Genomic DNA, 19,310 nt, shown 5'->3' with positions numbered 1-19,310 from the left:
GTGACACATCACCGGTCCATTAAAACAGAGAACAACTGCCGCCTCAGCTGGGTTTTCACTGAAGTTGTCATCACAGTCAACCAGACGTGGAAAAAACTCCCTTTGCCTGTATACACACACACACACACAACCTGGGCTGGCCATTATCTCCCTAATCATCCAGCACAGTATGTTCTGGTTACATCACGCTGAAAGCTTGGCTAATGCACACAGCAATGTGATGACATTAGAAATGAATATATGCAGCCGTACGCACACAGCATCTAACAGCTAGAGAGTTTATTCCACAGCCACTCGACACCATTAGATCGAGAGCAACGCAGACATTTAGCAGCACGCAAACATTCCTCAGCAATCAAACAGTCTTAGGGCTTCGTGTGAAAGCGTTTGTGGAAATTACTTCTTGCGGCTTGTGTGTTTGAATGTCATCACTTGTCAAAGTGTGTGGGTGCGCGCCCGCCTCGTCAGAGCGAAACGAAGGCGGTCTGTAAACATCCCTGACGGAGCCACTGTTGCATCTGTACCCACATCCCTGCATTATTTGTACATGGAGGCATTTGAAACCCTGAGAACTCCAGAGCACCACTGCATCAGATCCCTGCGTCATTTGAAGGACAGCGAGAAAGGAACCAATGTTTATCTCCACACATTATAAATCATCAGAGGATCTCTCTCTGTGCCCCCCCCCCCCCTTCCCCATCAGTGCACAAGTAGTCATTTCCCAATCTGCCCGAGTACACACATGTAATCACCTTGTACAATTTACTGGACACAGCCAAATGCATAAAAAGGCAGAAGATTTTTTTTGGAGCCCCTCTAATTTTCCTTTCATTAAAAGTGGCCATAGCAACACTCCTGCTGTAAAACACTTGAATCTGACTGAGGATGTTCCCGTTGGCAAAGCTCACAGTGTTGGCCACGCACACCCGAGCTATACTGTATATGAACAACTCTGCTCCATCTCATAATCACCATCAATCTCTCTAACAATTTTACAAATGATCTGTTTATTATTTGGAGGTCTCTATACCTCGGACCACAGTGCAGGATAATTGAATTTCTCACCCGGCTGCCTTTTATCTCCGGCCAGACGCTGACGGAGAGAAAGATACAGAATGAAACCGGGCCGGTAAATTAAAAAGGATGTCCCATTTTCACCTGAAGCGTTTCCCTTTGGACAGCGCCCTGCCGAGGAGAGGAGGGGGGGGCACCGTGGCTGTGCCCGGGGCCGCGCCGCCGCCCTTCACAGACGATCCATGAGAACTGCAGCTCTGCAAAAAACATAGAGAAGAAACAGCGGGCACGGTTATAAAACATGGTAATTGTGGCTTCAGGATGCATCTGCGTTATTATCTGCTCCGTGTTTAAAAGATGTCTTTATTATAGCTCAGCTTGGATTCATTCATCGCATTGATCAAGGTGGTGGTGATCCCGTGAAACAGCACAGGGAGTAAGCAGAGGATTAAATCCCCAAGTGAGGCGGAGGATGTTCCCTCCCTAATGCAACCCCCCCCTTGATACCGATAAAGATAATCATATTTATTTACAGAGTTACTTTTTCTAAATCCAACTTACAAGCCGACAACCTCGGAAACAAGCAGGTGATAAAAAACTATATTGGTATTTTATTTTCCCGGCGTCTCACACAGAGTGTCTTTAATTACACTGTGCATTTTAAAAACTGCAGCTTAGGAGGAGGGGGGGGGGGGTGGCTGGCCCTCACAGTGCTCCTGTCGCACTCGGGAATTAATCCTACACGAGATTACATTAATGGTTTCCTAAAGTATTTCTCCCCTCGTATTCTTTCCCTTTATTCTTATCGGAATTAAAACCGTTATCTCACAAGGGGCCCGACACACAACTCTGGCACTGCGGCCGTGAGTGCCCCGAGAACCCCCCCCCCCCCCCCCCCCCCCCCCCCAAAGTCAGGAGATAATTCTGTTATTCCAGTTACTGAACTTCCTGCGCTGCCCTTTTCTCTCCCTCTGATTGGACATCATTAAAACAACTGCATGTGACTTTAGAAGCGGTCCCGGTCTCTCATTGGCCCGATAAGCCTCTGTGTCTCCATCCCCCCCGACTCCCAGAGGGAGCAGTTACCGCTGTGCACCAGCCGGGCAAGAAAATAGGATCATTTTGGCCTCCCTCTCATTTGCCCTGCGGGTGGAGAGCACCGCGCTTTCTGGAGCAATTGCTGTGGTAAACTTTTCCTGGAGGATGATATCTGTGCGTCGCGGGATAAAATAAATAGTTTCTGGCAGACAATGGCCGACCCGCGTGGCGTGACCCATTCCACTTGTTCCCTGCGATCTCACTCTCCGCCTGATTTTATGCCACTCGGCACAGCTTTAGATAAACACGCAGCAAAGTGGATTCGCTTCCAGGGGACACAGAGGGAAAATACAGGAGCACCAGACTCAACAGCAGAAACTGACTTTAGGAGTAGAGCGGCCCCGTGCATTCAGAGCAGCAGCTCTCCGCCTTTAACTGCCATCAAATCAATACACTGTATATAAAGATGGATGAGGCGTCTGCGCTTCCTGCTGTTGTGCACAGCGAGGGCATGGTCACACATACGTGATGTGTGGAGAGAATATCGCAGGTGAAAGTTCACCAGCGTTGAGTTCTGTGCAAAGTCGTGCTTTGAAATACTCTGGATATGAGGGGGGGGCCATCTTGTCCCTTTGCAGGCGATGGAGCGACACAGTTAAGTCTCAATCGTTTTCATCAGATTCATTTAACTAACTTATACTCGAAATTTTAAATACCTCAGTATGATAAGAACTATAAAATAAATATAATTATAGTGTAGTAGGACATATCAGTTTGTCAATTGTCCCATCTGCTAACAGGGAGGAGGTGGATTTCAACCTGTTCTGCAGCCAGCCATCAGGGGGCGACTGTCATGTGGTTTATCTTTATAAAGAGTCTACAATCAAATCATAGGGCAATTATGGTGCATGATGGGATATTTGACCTTTCATAAAACGAGGGAAATCCTAATTCCAACTGGGAAACTACTGAATCTGAGTTAGTTTACCGAGCCAAAAGCTGACATCAAACTCCATTTTGGCTCTTCTAGATATTAGCATGTTAAATAATTATAAGCATAATATACATAGTGTATAAACGTATTAATTGTCTGCACTGGCCGGTATCTACATAAACTTCCCCGCTTCTGTCCAAATGAATATGTCACTTCCTTCCACAAACTGAATTCACGTTCCTGGCGACATCATTTGAAAGTGACTCTGCTGCTCAGAGATCGGCGCAGTATCGACTCTGCGGAAAGAAGACACTGTGTCTTTCGACCTCGGAGCTTTATCCACTTGACCTTGGGGTAACAGAAGCCTTGTGGCACATTAGAGATGTTTTGGTCCACAAAGCTCTGGTCTGGGGCCCCCATGCAGTATTCATTCAGTGGCCTCCCCCCCCCCCCAAAGCCTCCTGTCCCTCCTGAGGGTGACTCGGTTTCTTCTTGGAGTAGGACTGGAATAGTCCGTTAGTAGAGCTCCAGCTTCCGGCTGAAGGGAATTGAGTTTTGGTTTTTGTCTTCTCGGCCTCTGTGCCCCTTTTCCTTCATGTCAGTGCATGTGTCTGTCAGTGGCGTGTGTCTCACGGGTGTGCTCTCCATCACTCTTTATTACAGATGCAGTTTTTATTGCCAGTGAGGTGTTGATTCAAATAACAGGGGGGAGCAGGGGGGAGTTGTTTAACGATGCAATACCATTTCTCCATTCCTCTTTTGACTTTTAAAAAGCGTTTCTGAAAGGAGCCTTAACAACAGTTTGTGAAACATCCAGTGGCATCGAAACTCTGGAGAGAATCAAACCAAACACAAAGTGAACTTCAAGGAGTGATCGGATCCTAATGACCTGGGATCAGTGTGGCTGCTTATTGTTAACTGCAGATCAGTGAGGAGGGAGTGAGGAGGGAGGAGAGAGGACATAGGACATAGGACACACAGGATCATACGGCACAGGATACTCATGTCTGCCCCAGTCCTGACATAGTATTTAAAAAATACATTTTATTTAAAATTATAAGAGACCAATATTCCAATTTTTTAGTTATAATCTTTTCCAGAGATCCTCATAATTTAGCTTTTGAGCTTTCCGGGGGTCTCTAGTGTCAATCAAGGTCTCTTGTCACCTTTGACCTTTACTCACTTGGCGATACAGACTTATTAACTGTACAACAACAGATGGAGGGAGCATGTGCACAGGAACTTTTCTCGATTTGCCCTGACAGATGGAACAAACAGGGATGTCTCCCAGTTCCTGCAGGCGCACAGAGAAGTCAGCTGTGTGAGTTCAGGTGTGTCGGTACCGAGGGTTTAGAGATCTGTGAGCTCTGCAGACAATGACGTCAGCATGTGGAGACTTTTGCTTTGCACCTTGAGGGGAAAAAGTCTTTCAGGGAGTTGATTCTCTATATATATTTTTTTTAGGGCTCTGCAGCAGTGCGTCAGTATATCACAGAGTTTGACAGGTGGAAGACACTGACCAGAACGTGCTTTGGTTCCATCCTCTACCTTCCTGCCTCAATCGCACCCGGTAGAAACCACTGAGTAGTTTGCACCGAATGCTTAAAGCCTCCTAGAGAACACTTCTTTCTGTTCTTCCATCTAAAGCGTTTCCACTCTGTGTCTGTTCAACTTTGAAGAAGAACCCGGAGAACTTTCAGGACCGCATCGCCCACGGCACATGACGGCAGCAGGCTGGGCGAGTGGGAGGAGAGCAGCAGTGGTCAGGGCTCGCTGTGTCAAACATGTGGAAAAACAGGTTTCGCTTGTTCATCTTCTGTGTGTGCAGCTCACACTCCCTTCTGGGTGCTTCCACATCCCACCTCGAGCTTCCCTCACACTCTTCTCGTATCGCTCGTGTTTCCGTGTTGCTGTATGTTACTCTCTGGTTTGCTGGGTCCGGCTCTGTGGAGACACAGGGCTTCACTAAATGCTGAGTGTCCCGGTATATTCCTGTCGCAGAGTTGATATAATACCATGCGATTGTGCCACGGGGACACCTGGGCCTGCATCCGACTGAAATGCATTAAACTGCACCGAGGATGGTTTTTGTGTCAGTGGAACTTTTGGAACTCTTTACACTTTCAAGGCTTCTCAGTCATGAATATTTCTGCGGCGGTCCTGAAAACATTCGCTGTGGCTCCGGCTCATTTTAAACCTGTGTTGTGTATATTTTTTTCTTCTTCTTCACTTTACCGAAAAAACACAGCTACTTAACAGCTACTAGATTTACATAAAAATGTTGTACCGCTGCTCACACGTCAGCCGCTCAGAGCCACAATTTAAAACGGCATCCTCGGTAAAAGCTCCCGGATCGTGCCAACTGCGGTTGTGTGGGTGGGGCTTGCTTCAGGGGTGTTTGTTTCAGTGGGTGAAACTAGGCACTGCTGCATTATTAAAGAGCCTCGGCACCGGCTACGTTTGGCAAATGCAGAGATGACAGAACAAGGCTGAACCTTTTTTTTTTTTTAACGACAACAAATACATCTGTTGTCGCCTGAAATGTGTCGGAAGACGAATGTTGGCGCCGTCTGAGGCGTAAACAGTAAAGGGAAATTGTGTGTTTACCTTTACACGTGCACATTGCAGAAGAAACTAAATATTTATGATTTCTTAAAAGTGAGATTTTTCCTCAAGTGCACATTAGCACAGGTCCATGGTGGTAAAGGATCAAGGGAGGAGAGGTGGAGACAACTTTCTTAAAAGGAAATGAAAGAAACCTGCACGATAACACAAATTCAAAAACAAACTGGAGCCAATAATGAATGTACACAGTGTGTGACCGTTTTCCGGTGCATTCGGGGAAATGCTAACGCGTAATGGCGAGCGCGCACTCCAGACGAGACCTTTACAAGTGTCCATTAGGCCGCAATTACCTCGGGAGGCGGTGGAGACATCAGGCTCATTAGTGCCACCTTCATCCTCCATCTCCTGAGTCACATTTCTTTTTCTTTTTTATGTAACCAGGAGTTTGTCGGTGTGATTTGTTATCGCGACAAAAAGCTGCACAAAGTGGATTTTCTCCTTTTGGACCGCTAACGTCTTGTTTATGCGTTTCTTTGGGAGTAAACAACTTGATAACTTTTTGTTGCACAAACTTACAGCTTGCAGCTCTTGGTCCACAAAAAAAAGTCCCACTTGCAAAATCAACATTTTCAACACAAAAAGTAGACGCACCTGCAGAACACACTCTCGGCACATTGTCAGTGGTGAAACATTAAACCCTGTTTTTCCACTCCGCAGGATTGCTGCTGCGCTTGCATGGTGAATTCCAGATTCCCCGACACACTGCAGATTAGAATTTCCAATCTGCAGTTTGTCACAGGAATCTGTCATTGTGAGCGTGACAAGCAGATTCTTTCCCCCCGTAAAACACACGAGGCGTTTATTTGAAACTATAACTCCCCGACGTCTCTCAGCTCAGATGTCAGATATGAGTGTGAACAACGGGCTCCAGCCAGCAGAGAGATTATTAAGACATGTATCGTACATCATCCTGTCAGGCTCTCTGTAAACTGTTTTGTTTGTTCCTGCAGGGAAATACTTCAAGCATAGATACATTTGTACACAGATACATTTATAATTAGTACTGCATGGTTGTTTACCTTCTGGAGTTGCAGGCTGTACTGGAGCCTGGGAGTGGACTTGGACATGAGGCCAGAGGCGTGGACACTGCAGTCCCTCAGGCTACGGCTATCAGAGAAATGAGCCTGGAGCTTTTCCCTGTGTCTCCTGTGGAGGAAGCAGACAGATTTTGAAACGTTATGAGTCAAATATGAAGTTACTCTCGACCGGGAGAGAGCTTTCCTCCACCATGATAACCTCGGTGGTGTGTTGTTTCTGCTGTGGTCAGTATATTTCCTGCCCTCTCACTAATGAGAATACTCTGTGTACCTGTGTTCTTTAAAGTGCAGACATTGATTTCTACGAGGTGTTGTGGCTCTTAAGACGCACGTGTGCAGCAAGAACACACTTTGCTGTGTGCGTGTGGAGAAAGAAGCACATGCCTCACATGCATCTTTTATAAATGTGTTACATTTTCAGAAGTAGCACCTCTAATGTCTGCTTTCATTTGCACAATAACAAAAAGACTTTCTGTGTATTCCACTCTAATCTGTTCTATTCTACTAGATTCAACTCTATTCAATTATATTGTACTCTAATCTTTTCTACTCTATTCAATTCTTCTCTACTCTATTCAATTGTATTATACTAAACTCTTTTATATTTCTCTCAATTCCACTCTACGTTGTTCCATTTTACCTTAGTTTACTCAGTTCTATTCTATTTCACTATATTCTACTCTTATCTGTTCCATTCTACTCTATTCTACTCTACTATACTCTAATCTTTTATATTCTACTATATTCTAGTCTACTATACTCTAATCTTTTATATGCTACTATAGTCTAGTCTACTATACTCTAATCCTTTATATTCTACTATATTCTACTCTACTTTACACTAATCTTTTATATTCTACTATAGTCTAGTCTACTATACTCTAATTTGTCATATTATACTATAGTCTAGTCTACTATACTCTAGTCTGTTATATTCTACTATATTCTACTCTACTATACACTAATCTTGTATATTCTACTATATTCTAGTCTACTATACTCTAATTTGTTATATTCTACAATAGTCTAGTCTACTATACTCTAATCTGTTATATTCTACTATATTCTACTCTACTATACACTAATCTTTTATATTCTACTATAGTCTAGTCTACTATACTCTAATTTGTTATATTCTACTATATTCTACTCTACTATACTCTAATCTGTTATATTCTACTATATTCTACTCTACTATACACTAATCTTTTATATTCTACTATAGTCTAGTGTACTATACTCTAATTTGTTATATTCTACTATAGTCTAGTCTACTATACTCTAATTTGTTATATTCTACTATATTCTAGTCCACTATACTCTAATTTGTTATAATCTACTATATTCTACTCTACTATACTTAACTGCAATCTGTTCTATTCTACTCAGTAAAGTGATCATTCACCCGTTCAGTATTGATTTCCCGTCACAAACACACGTTAGAAATGTGACAATAGAATGTCACTACGTCCTTTGACACTTCAAAATCAATCTTTGAGAATGAGTCTTGAATCTTGAAATTTGAAAGTGTCAGAACGAGAGAACCAGTCACTCTACACTCACTTATGGGTAATTTACTCTCCCAGAGCTGTGACTGTACGTTTGATGGTTGTTAGAGTTTCCCACACAAAGGCTTCAAAAATAACACGAGGGAAAATGTAATCGAGGCAATCAACTGTGAAACGTCCATTTGATGCCTTTGTAATAACACTCCGACGTGAGAGAGTCAGACGATAAACCCGGTGAAAATAAAGGATTTTCCCATAAAAACTAGAACCGGAGACACGAGTTTAGATTCTCACATCGCAGAGTGAGGGATTCAGGAACTGTTCGAGTTGTAAACATGTTTCAATCAAAGGAAAATTACATGTGTGTGTGATCTAGTGAAGAAAACATGTCTCAATCATGGTGCTTTTGGGGGGGTGGGGGGCGGGGGGGCATTTATTTGTGCATGTGGAGACTGCATATGTCTTCATGCACCATAAATAGCTTCATTTATTTTCACCAAACCAATAGAATTACTTCCACTCGTAAGTCATAACCATAAAAAGGCCCTTTTGAACCCGAGGGTGTGAAAGAAAAGTAAAGTTCATCTTCTGAGCTTCGCTAGACACGGAATTCAAGAATGTTGCTTCATTTGGATTAAATTTTGATTAGATTAAAAATGAATTGATGCTTAAGACTCTTGGATTAAATGTTAATTCGCCATTAAAGGTTCATTTTTAAATACTAGGTTGCTAAACTCTCTCCGCAGCGGAGGCCTGTTACACGTTTCCCGAGCAGAGGACGTGGAGAGATGTTAGAATTCAGGAGGCAAACGTCTGAACTTGTTAAAAAGAACGAGACAACGTGCGACTAACTAATGGGCTGTGGGCGACCGACTTTAAATACTTAAACGACACATTATGAATCAGCGAAAGCAGAAAAATACTCATGTTGGCTGCGACTCTTCCAATTCAGCCAAGGCCCAGTTATCATAGATAATCTTAGTAAATTATAAAGTCTTGTAAAATATATTACAGTTCTTATTAGTTCATGTTCGCTTCTCTTCTTTGCCCATTATAATCAGCAACGATGGGATATTTGGCAAACACCAGCATCCTTGTGATGATTGTCCCACTTCCTCTAATTACTAAACTTTATAACCACATATAATTAACTTCCCCTTTGATTCTCGTTTTCTCTGGGTCCTTAAAAAATGTAGAAGTGTCTGTCTTTATCTCGAACTCCTCTGTGTAGTCTTCAGACTAAATCAAGAATGTAACTGTGCTAATCTCCTCTGTGAAGTGCCGATCCAAATAGAATTTTAAGTCTCGACATCTGAAGAGGAGAAAGAACCGAGAGGATTCCGTCTTTCTGAAGCCGAGGATTCAGAAACATTTTTTCAGGGGAGAAGGAATTCGATTTAACAAGGTTTCCGGGTTTGGGCTAAAATCCAGTAAATTAACTGGAAACCATTGAGCCGTGACTCCGGCTCCGCTGACCCCTCGGAGCTCCACCATTAAGAACGCCGCAAGGCTGAAAATAAAACACATTTGTTTTGTTTCACTTTTCCTTATTTCCCTCTCTCTTTACTTTTACGTCTCCATTTCTTTTTCTCCCTTCTTCCCCGGCACTGATCTTGACCGTTCTTCCACACGTACATGTTTGGGGATCTAACATTTCTTTTTTGGAGCTCTTGCCCAGTTTGTGTGTATTTTTATTTTTGTGGGAAGCGCTTCTTTTACTGGCAAAACCACTTTACAAATCAATCTCACATGAGTATCTGTCTCGGATGTTTCCTGCACAATTTAGATTTCGACGCGGCTAAAATATCCTCCGACTGACTCACACTTTCTTTGGGCTCCATGCCACGATAGTAAAGTGCTCTCTCTGCACAGCCGGGGGCACACTCTACTAATGTGGTGCTGGGTGGCATCACTCACTTGTTGCGGCGGTAGAGAGCCATGCACGCCACTCCGAGCAGACAGATCCCCGAGGCGATGCTGAAGATGGACAGCACCTGCCGCTGGTAGGTGTCACCGCTCTCTGAGGGGGAGAGAACACAGTGGAGGCCGTTGAGTTTCCACCCTGACACAGAGGACATGGGCTGAGCGAGCAGGATGGGAATATATGGAGAATTAACCTCACACACACACACAAGCGGTGGGCGGATATACACACACACACATAGTCACACACAAGACATGCACCCACAATCTGCATCAGCATAAAGGGACCAATGCTGCTGTCAGTAAATGTCAGTGTTTGAGCACGGGCAGGGCTCAGTGACATGTGCTAACTGAAGTGTGATAATCATTTCGTTCAGACGAGCCCGGCAGGCAACACCAGCGGACTGACTCGGCACAGCAGGGGGCCACATCCACTGTGTGTGTGTGTGTGTGTGTGTGTGTGTGTTTGTGTGTGTTTGCATGCGTGCAAGTTCGTCATGTGTGTCAGCGTTCGGAGACTGATGGCGACAGGGAATTAGCAGCAAACAAATGCTCCCGGAGCTTCTTGTCAAAACCCTTGCACATCAACAAGAGAAGCTTAAGGTCACGAGCAGCTGGGACAAGCAGTTGATCCCGGGCTGATATGTGTGTGTGACGGAGCAGCTGGATTGGAGAACCTGTGCTACTCACTGCAGCACGTGGGCGAAGGCGAAGGCTTACCCCAGAAAACTCTCACGGCAAATCGTGCAGTGGTCAAAATGAGGGAAAGCAACCGTCCATCTTGAAACCTTCTGATTTGGCAGAGAGTTTGGAGAGAGACTTCTCTGTCACCGGCGACCTCCAACAACCCGTGACATCACTCACTCACACTCAAAAAAGAAATCCCCTTGTGTCAGATCTCGGCCCCTTGATGACTACAGGGAAGAGCAACCTGCCCGTGACCTTTCAGGGCTTGTTTGTGGCTTTTTTGATGCCGTGGACAGAGAAGTGTCCGGGGAGGTCTTCCTCATCCGTGCTTGTCTTGCCCAGGTCCATCAACCTCCCCCTGCTCTGGTTGTTTTGAGGCCACGGTGACGAGGAGCCTGTGCTCAAAGTTTACGCTCCAGTGCAACTGTGAGGCGCGTTTGCACCATTTCATTCCTCTGTTGGGTTTCTGCCTCGGCGCTACATCAGTGCCGCATCAACATATTTAAAGGGTGAGATGGTGTAACCGAGTTCAAACTGCAGGGAAACCTTTTTACTGTTAGAACGCTGCAGGCAGGGGATCAAAATAACATGTGAACACATCCTGGACTCGCATATATATAAGTTTTATAAATATATATATCAGCTCCTAGGGAAAAAGTTATGCTGTGTTTGATTTAAGCAGATTCAATCCAGAGGAATGCTGCAGGGGCGGCCAGATGTGACACGCTGCTGTTAATTTAATGCTGATAAATGACTTCACTGATGATTCCGGTTGCTGTGATCAGAAATGACTGAGACACACTGAACGCATTCAATCACATTTTGGACCTTTAATTTATTGCAACAAATAATGTGTCGTAATTAGATTGAAAGTTGGAGTAATTCCTCACGGGCGTATCGTCACTGGAAAGCACAATCTGCTGTGTGAGTATTTAACTCGTTTAGGTGTAATTGGGTTTTATAGTCTGACTTTGTGATCTTGTAGTAATAATATGAGATTTAATTTTTGTCAAGAACTCTTCCTGAGAAGTAAAACAACATTCAGTTAAAAACTGTTTTGAAAAAACTAGATAAATATTGTTGACATCGTTATATCTATAAAAATGGGTGATTTCTAAATATGTGCTGGTTTTTATTAACCAGGGTTTTTAGAAAGTTGTTAAATATAAAGATGTATCAGGGTCAATATATTTCCGAACAAAGACATTTACTGATAATAACACATATTGATAATAAGTTAGTTTCACATTTAATTAAATGACATGAATAGCTGTAAATACTTTAGTTTAAATTATATTTATTTGAATTAAGATAAAGTTGGGTAGAATAGCATGAAAACAAATGTAGCCAATGAAAGCAGTTTGCCACGGACGCAGCAGCGGTCGGCTTTGAGCTTCACTTCACCGATGAACGGCAGGAGTTTCAGCTGAAGTCTGCTCTTTGCTCATAAGAAGAATATCTGAGCTAATGTAAACCCTGCAGCTTTTTCCCCCCATTAGTGAAATGACCTCTTGCATGTTTGAAATCCAAGAGAAACATCCCCCCCCCTGCTGACTCGTCATCGTGTGGGGCATCACCTGACACAAGCCCATGCTTTTTGGGGGTATAAAAGAATTAAGCTTTTTCCAAAAATTGGATCATAAAAACAGCTGTCGACAAAGCTCTGGTGAACGGCTGCGAGGGAAAAACCAACATGCAGTCTGTACATAAAACCATTACAGGCCTTTCATGCCTGATGCCTACAAGGCATTCTTGTAATTAGATGCATGAGCTCGTTGGGGAAGGGAACAAACCGAGCAGCCTCGGCTGAGCTCTGTCGTGTTGGCATAAGGGCCCGACCATCCCACATGGGCAGCCATATCATAGCAGCCATTCTATATGTGACGGAAAACGCTATAATAAGGCCGACGCTTAAGTATCCATGACCAAACTGGGCTGGGCGGGGGGGGGGGGGGGGGGGGGGGGCACACATGAGGGACACGGAGCTGCAGCTGCTCGGTGGAAGAAGAACGCAGCAAAATTCAAAGACAAGATGATATTTGGAGCACTCTCCTCGATCCCCCACTTCAAACAGAGCTCTGCTTTTATTCTGACAGTCACAAATCTCGGACTCACTGTGTAGTGCAACCGTCAAACGATTCATCCAAGCAGAGGGTGGGGGGGGAGTCATAACGAAGCACAGTGAATAAGCAAGTGAACCCCAGTGCTTAAAGCTCACAGCCCCCAAAAAAACAAGAGATAAAAACTAAATCCCCACGTCAGTCAGTCCTCTGTCCGAGCGTCCATCGATCCTCCGCCCACCTGCAGCTGCTTTCTGAACTAATGAAGTCCTCAGATTAAAACCACTGAGCTGAAGGAGCGCTGTGTGCAGACGGGCTCCTCTCCACTTCCATTTCCTGGAGCAAGTGTGTGATGTGACGGCGGCGTACGGAGCCGTGCTAATGGAAAAAAACTTCACAGCACGCCATGTTGGTTTTTATGTGTGCACGAGAGGCAGCCGGCGAGCATGGAGAAGACAAGGGAAGAGGAAATAGTTTGTGTGTGTTTGATTGTGTGTGTGTCTGTGTGTGTCTGTGTGTGTGTGTGTGCTGGGGTGTTATATAGAACGAGGGCTGGATAATTTGGTTTTTAAAGATTTCCTAACCACCTGGGAGCTGTGAAGGTATCTTAAGTAACATCAAGTAACATCAAATTGCATTTTCATTACCGCTGATTCCACTTTTGAACTTTTTCGATTAAATTTAACAAATCTCGAGTCACAATTTCATAAAGCAAAAAAAATAATTTTTTGAAATTGCAGTTAAACTGACGAGAAACACAGGCAACAGAGAAGTTACGGACACACACACTCGTGCATTGGGTCTGACTTCATTGCCTTCTACTCATTACCCAGCTCCTCTCTAACGGCCATGTTCCCTCACGCACACAGAATGCACCTAATTCGCCACCGCGGTGTTTCCATGGAGACTGGCCCACATTAATTTTTCCAAGGTGAGCGGCCTTGTTGTGTTGGATTGTGTGTTTTCCTGTGTGTGTGTGGGTGTTTCGCAAGACACGAGGCACATGAATGGTCGAGCACCGTGGAAAAGAGAAATGAAGAAATGGAAAAATGTCTTACCCATGAACTCGATCCCAAGTTCATCCGCTGCTCAGTCCAAGGCCCGGAAGAGAGGCGGGGAAGGCAAAGGAGGGAGAAAGAGAGAGAGAGGGAGAAGAGAAGAGAAGAGTTACAACATGATGCGCCGCCATCTTACTCAAAAATTCACCTTTGGGAGAGAGAGAGAGACACTTCCTCTGACACGGCTCTCTCTCCCCTGCGCTCCAGGTAATGAAGCAGCCAGCCCACAGATGCTTTGCTCTGCTTCTCAATTCACACGGGGCCCCGCGGTGGCTTTGAACGAAGAAAGGGGAACCAACAAAAGATACGAGCGGCTGAGGGGATTAGAGGAAGGATGGAAAAATAAAAAGTTGAGAAATGACATATCATTTAGCTTTATGTCACTGATGTTGCTTTTTCTATCAACTGAAGCCCGAGGCATGGCAGTAATTATTATGCTCCTCTGTCTCCGAGCATGGCTTTTCAATATTCAGGCGCTGGTCGCTCGAAGATACGTGGACCCATAGGCATATGTGTAACCGTCTTTGTCTTTTACACACACATACATACACGCACACACGCTTTGACATACATCTTCTCTCTCTCTCTCTCTCACACACACACACACACACACACACACACACACACACACACACTTTGTCTTCATGCAGTTAAGTCTTCCCCTCCCAGTGCCAGCGGGGAGGAAACATAAAAAAGGATCACTGGTGTTCTTCCCTTCCTTGACAGTGCCCTCTTTTCATGTCACTGTAATGTAATCTCATTTAAATTAAAATGAAACCCTCACTGGTAATTGCTTTCCCGACAGAGGTGGTCGGAGTTTTTTAAATAGAATTGGGCTTGCCAGGCGCTTGACATGTGGTTTTGTCTGTGTACTCGCAAAAAACATGAAAATGGCATTAACATAGAAATAAAATTAAAATAAATGAGTAAAAAACACTTGCAAGGGAGGAATCTCGCTGTGGCTTTATTGGTTTTGAGAAAAGTAAAGTGGAACGAGGTTCACAAAGGCAAAAGACAATTGAACACTTGGATGAATGGATTACAGTAATTGCTCAGGGTTATCCCACTCTATTAAGGCATGTGATTTGAGGAAATATGTCATTTTTATTACAGAAGTTGATGTCATTAGCAAACTCAGGGAAAGTTCAGGTAAAGTTCCAGAGAACATTCAGACCCAGCGAACGTTATTATCATCAAACACAAAGTCGACTTCTCTGACGGCTTCCTAATGACTCCAGGGGGGTGTTTGGTGCTTACAGCGATAACAGGGGAGAGATGAGATGAGAGGGCGTGAGAGGAAAAGTCTGAAATCCACAAATGAATCAATCAATTAACAAACAAACGTTTGTTTAAACAGGACGGAGGTGTCATCGTGTTTTTCGCTTAAACACAATGTTAGTGCGTCGTTATTATCTCCTGCAGCCTCGAGGACTTATTAACAGATGTCAGGATTATTTATACGTTGAGTCTCAGGAGTCTCACAGCAACTCACAATCCACACGTGTCCTCAGGCCCGGCTGTCAACTGCTTTATGAATATTTATCATATCCAAAATGAGAATAAGAAAGATATAGGCCCAGATGTAGAGTCGTGATACTGTTGATCGAAACACAAGTAGGAATTTGGTCCTCTGAGTGCCACGACTTGGCATATACTTTGTAGGTGTGCGTCTGTGTGTGTGTGTGTATGTGTGTGTGAGAGAGAGAGAAAGCACATTAATACAAGAACGTAAACATGAGCACTTATGAATAAACATGTATCAGTTATAAGAACATCTAAAAATGACAGTTTAGTTTGGTCCATGTCCCATCTGCTAACATGGAGGGGGCCGGATTCAGAAGCTACACTGCAGCTGACCACCAGGGGGCGATTGAGACGCTTATAATGTGCCACTAAACATTCTACTAAAATAAAAGCACCTTCAGACACACAAATAAAAAAAACTGTAACTAAACTGTATCCTGATTACTATCTAATGTAACTAAACAAAGTTACTTATATATTTTGTAATGCAAACCGGTGGCTGGGTTTATATATAATCTTCTGTTCTGATGACAGAACCTGTTGATGCACTGAGGCCGGAGTCAAAGTCGTGTGGACAAAAGAAGATGTTGAACAAAGAAGACGGACGAAGGCGACTAGGAGCAAGCGAGGCCAGAGGAAGAAGAGGAGGAGGAGGAGGAAGAGTTATCTCCTGTTGGTATGGCAGCAGATGAGTCAGGACGTGAGAGCGCCGCTGCCTCATCATGCCCGACGATGTTAACAGAGACAACAGGAGAGAGAGAGAGAGAGAGAGAGTGGGAGAGACGGAGAAGAAGCAGCGAGAGGAAGGGATGAGGTCAGATCATGTTCCAGGAGACGGATGAGGAATCCACCGTTTGCACTGGGGTGACTAATGAAAAGCTAAAGGCGGCTGATTGATGTACATGTGGAGCTGTATTGAATATTGGTTCTGCTCTGATGTGGGACTGTCGGCCTGTATGGAATAATTAGCTCTGATGTCTCTCAGGCCCTATGGGATGGAACTGTGCATCGATGTTTGTTTATCATTTGATGTGTTCAAATAATTGGTCGAGCCAATTCATCTATAAATCACGTCTTTTGTTGGTTTAGTTTATTAGTTCGCAGGATTATGCAGAAACTACTCGCTTCTATGAAACGTTTAGCAGATGTGGGAGCGATGAGGAATCCATACGACTGATATTAAAGCGTATGTGCTTTAATGTAGATCGTAATAAAAATCCGGATTGAAGTAATTTAAAATGTGTTTTCATAAGGGGACTGTTGGGCCTTTGGGTTTTTTCATCTGCCCTTGTTTCTCTGTTAGTTATCTGAAGCTGCTGGTGGGATGAGCAGGGAACTGCTAGTGTGCAAATCCAAATAGATCCAGATCTAGTGGATTTAAATACAGTTTTTATAGGTGTCAATGCTCATTTCCACCACAAGGGCGTTAGCTATAAAGGCTTGTTTTCATTTAACGGGACTGTTGGTCCTCAGTGGAGTTATGTGCTCTACTGAGTTCAGTTCTACTAATTTAATCATTACATCCTAAACTGAGGGATTGAGATAGATTCTGGTCTAGAGGAGGAACGAGAGAGTTACAGGAGACGTGAAGAAGACAGAGACAGACAGAACGGACAAAGAAGACGCTTCTTTTCTCAGCGTTTAACTCCTGCTTCTGCAAATAAATGGAAGAACATAGTTGATTTCACTCATGTTGTTTAAGCGCAGCCTCCAGACAGGAACCTCACAGTGTCCTGATTCAAACAGGTAAGAGCCAATCAGCTCTGGCCGCTGCACATTCTGCTTTTCTTCCAGGAGGAGTTTTGAGTGCCAGCTTCAAAATATGGTCCACATTTCCCCTCCCTGATGTTTCCCTGATGCGTATTATCCACTCAACACTCTCCCTGTGATCGCCCTCACTGTCGCGGCCTGTGCAGACGGTGTCATTACGCCGCTGATGCACGTCCCCTTCCTCTGGCGCTGCCTTGTCTGGAGACATTCACCGATCACAATGTGTGCAGGCGCCTAATCCCTCGCGCTGGCAATTCGAAAGGCGCCCGGGCTAGTTTGGAGAATACCCGTGCATGGTGTCAGGTGCTTTTTGGCCCCGATTAACAGGCAGGGAGTCTGGCAGGTGGTGGAGACAATGGCAGGAGCAAGTCAAATCCTTAATCCCCCTCCTTCACCTGGGTGAGCAGGGAACTGGGGAGCCTGCGCACGTGTTGGTGTGCGACTGAAACCAATATCCTGTGGAGCTACTTACTCCGGGCTTAATATCTACCGGAGATGAACAGTTTGAATTAGGCTTGCCTTCTCCCTCCTCTTAGTGAATCAGCCCTCGTCAAACCTCGTCTTCCGTCTTCCGCCCCAAACGTCACCCGAGTCTCTTCAGAGGTTCGAGCGGCCCGGCTGAACATCATTAGCGGCGGGGGGGCCTGAACTCTCTGGCGTTTTACAGAAGAAACTCATTGTGGTTGATTATCAGGTATAAAGAGACTTGCGGCCCTTCCTGCACTCCCATGCCTCCAATTAAAGACCCCGACTCTCCCCCGCTGCGCGCCAATATGTGAGACCCCGGCTCCCTCCTCCCCCTCCTCCCTTCCAGAGCCTGGGCGCACAGCGGTATCGCCGCAGCACCTGGCAGGGAGCCTCTCTTTGCTTTTGTCACCGGGGCTTTCAAGAGGTGCACCACCGTCTGTGGCTTCTCTCTCCACGTCTATACCGGGCGAACGAGACGATCGGGCCGGTCAATACCCGAGACAAAGACAAAGGGACGAGGGGAGATGGACGATCTGTGACTTCAGAGAAACAGCCAGAAGGAGCAAACCATCACTAACCCGCTCCCACACACACACACACACACACACATACACACACAATGAATCGAATTCCACTGGAGCTCGTCCCAGTTGTAGTTTGTGTGCATGCATGTGTGTATGTTATAACATGACTTGGCTTCTGAAAGCAGGATAATCCCTGGTAATCTGTGTACATTTTAGATTACTCTGTATCAACAGAGATCAAAACAGGCTTCGTTCCTCTGTCAAATCTTCCAGGGCGCGCTTCACTCTTACGGTGGTTGAATGGCTGCAGCCACAACACGGGAACAGGTGCTGGCGTGCAGCGGCGATACGGGACCATGTGTTTGCATCGTTGCATTTCAAATGTCAGGATTTCATTTTGGTCTTTTGCTGAGAGAAGTGGGGGGTGAGTTAAAAGTTTAGATTTCTTAAACTTGTTATGAGCTTTAATGGACATTTAAAACGTTTTTTTCAGGTATTTAACTGATGCCAACTGTTTCCTGTGAACACTGACAAAGCCTGCTGCTGATATGAATGGGATTTACAATGCACGAGGGTTTTGGGTTCAGGTTCAGGTTAAACGTAATAAAAAGTGAAAACACAGCAAAGTGTAAAGGTGGGCATGCACACACTCGATTGGCGCCCGGCCTTCAACCCCCATAATCCTCCTGTTAGATGAAAAGCTTTAGGGGCCAAAAATTACATCAAGATAAAAATGTTCATATCAGTTCATATCATACATTTTCATGAACAATGTCAGATTATTATTTTTTTAAAGTCTGAAGACTGTTGAAAATGGGAAGAATTATAAAAATTTTATTATTGACGTTTTTTTTACTGTCCAGCCCTTTCCACGCAATTTCTATTTTCAATTTTGATATGGCTGCTGTTGGGTGCATATCATATTGCTGATTTTCAGGTATGTTAATAAACTATATATACATATTTTCATATGATATGAAACATCTGTGACTAGGGGTGTCCTGCATTTATTACTGTGTACAGCATATATGCAACATTCCAACATTCCCAAGGTACCTCATCAAGTATTCCACCAACAGCAAATACTCTCCCTGAAAACAATACTGAAATATTGTATAGTATATAGTATATATGCACATT

At 44.4% G+C, this 19,310-nt stretch overlaps 1 protein-coding gene across 2 annotated transcripts in view; it reads right to left on the bottom strand.

Moving 5' to 3' along the window:
- Positions 1 to 19,310, bottom strand: part of nrg3b (neuregulin 3b) — a 175,626-nt gene that overhangs the window by 10,308 nt on the left and 146,008 nt on the right. For both annotated transcript variants that reach the window (XM_062413693.1, XM_062413694.1), the window contains exons 4-7: positions 13,885 to 13,911; positions 10,074 to 10,176; positions 6,631 to 6,757; positions 1,159 to 1,271 (exon numbers count right to left, since the gene is read on the bottom strand). In XM_062413693.1, coding sequence (XP_062269677.1) covers positions 1,159 to 1,271; positions 6,631 to 6,757; positions 10,074 to 10,176; positions 13,885 to 13,911 — 370 coding nt within the window. The remainder of the gene's footprint in view (positions 1 to 1,158; positions 1,272 to 6,630; positions 6,758 to 10,073; positions 10,177 to 13,884; positions 13,912 to 19,310) is intronic.

Source organism: Platichthys flesus, chromosome 20 (assembly GCF_949316205.1).
Source record: "Platichthys flesus chromosome 20, fPlaFle2.1, whole genome shotgun sequence".
In the NCBI taxonomy this organism is placed as follows: domain Eukaryota; kingdom Metazoa; phylum Chordata; class Actinopteri; order Pleuronectiformes; family Pleuronectidae; genus Platichthys; species Platichthys flesus.
This window is presented reverse-complemented; position numbering and strand designations above follow the sequence as displayed.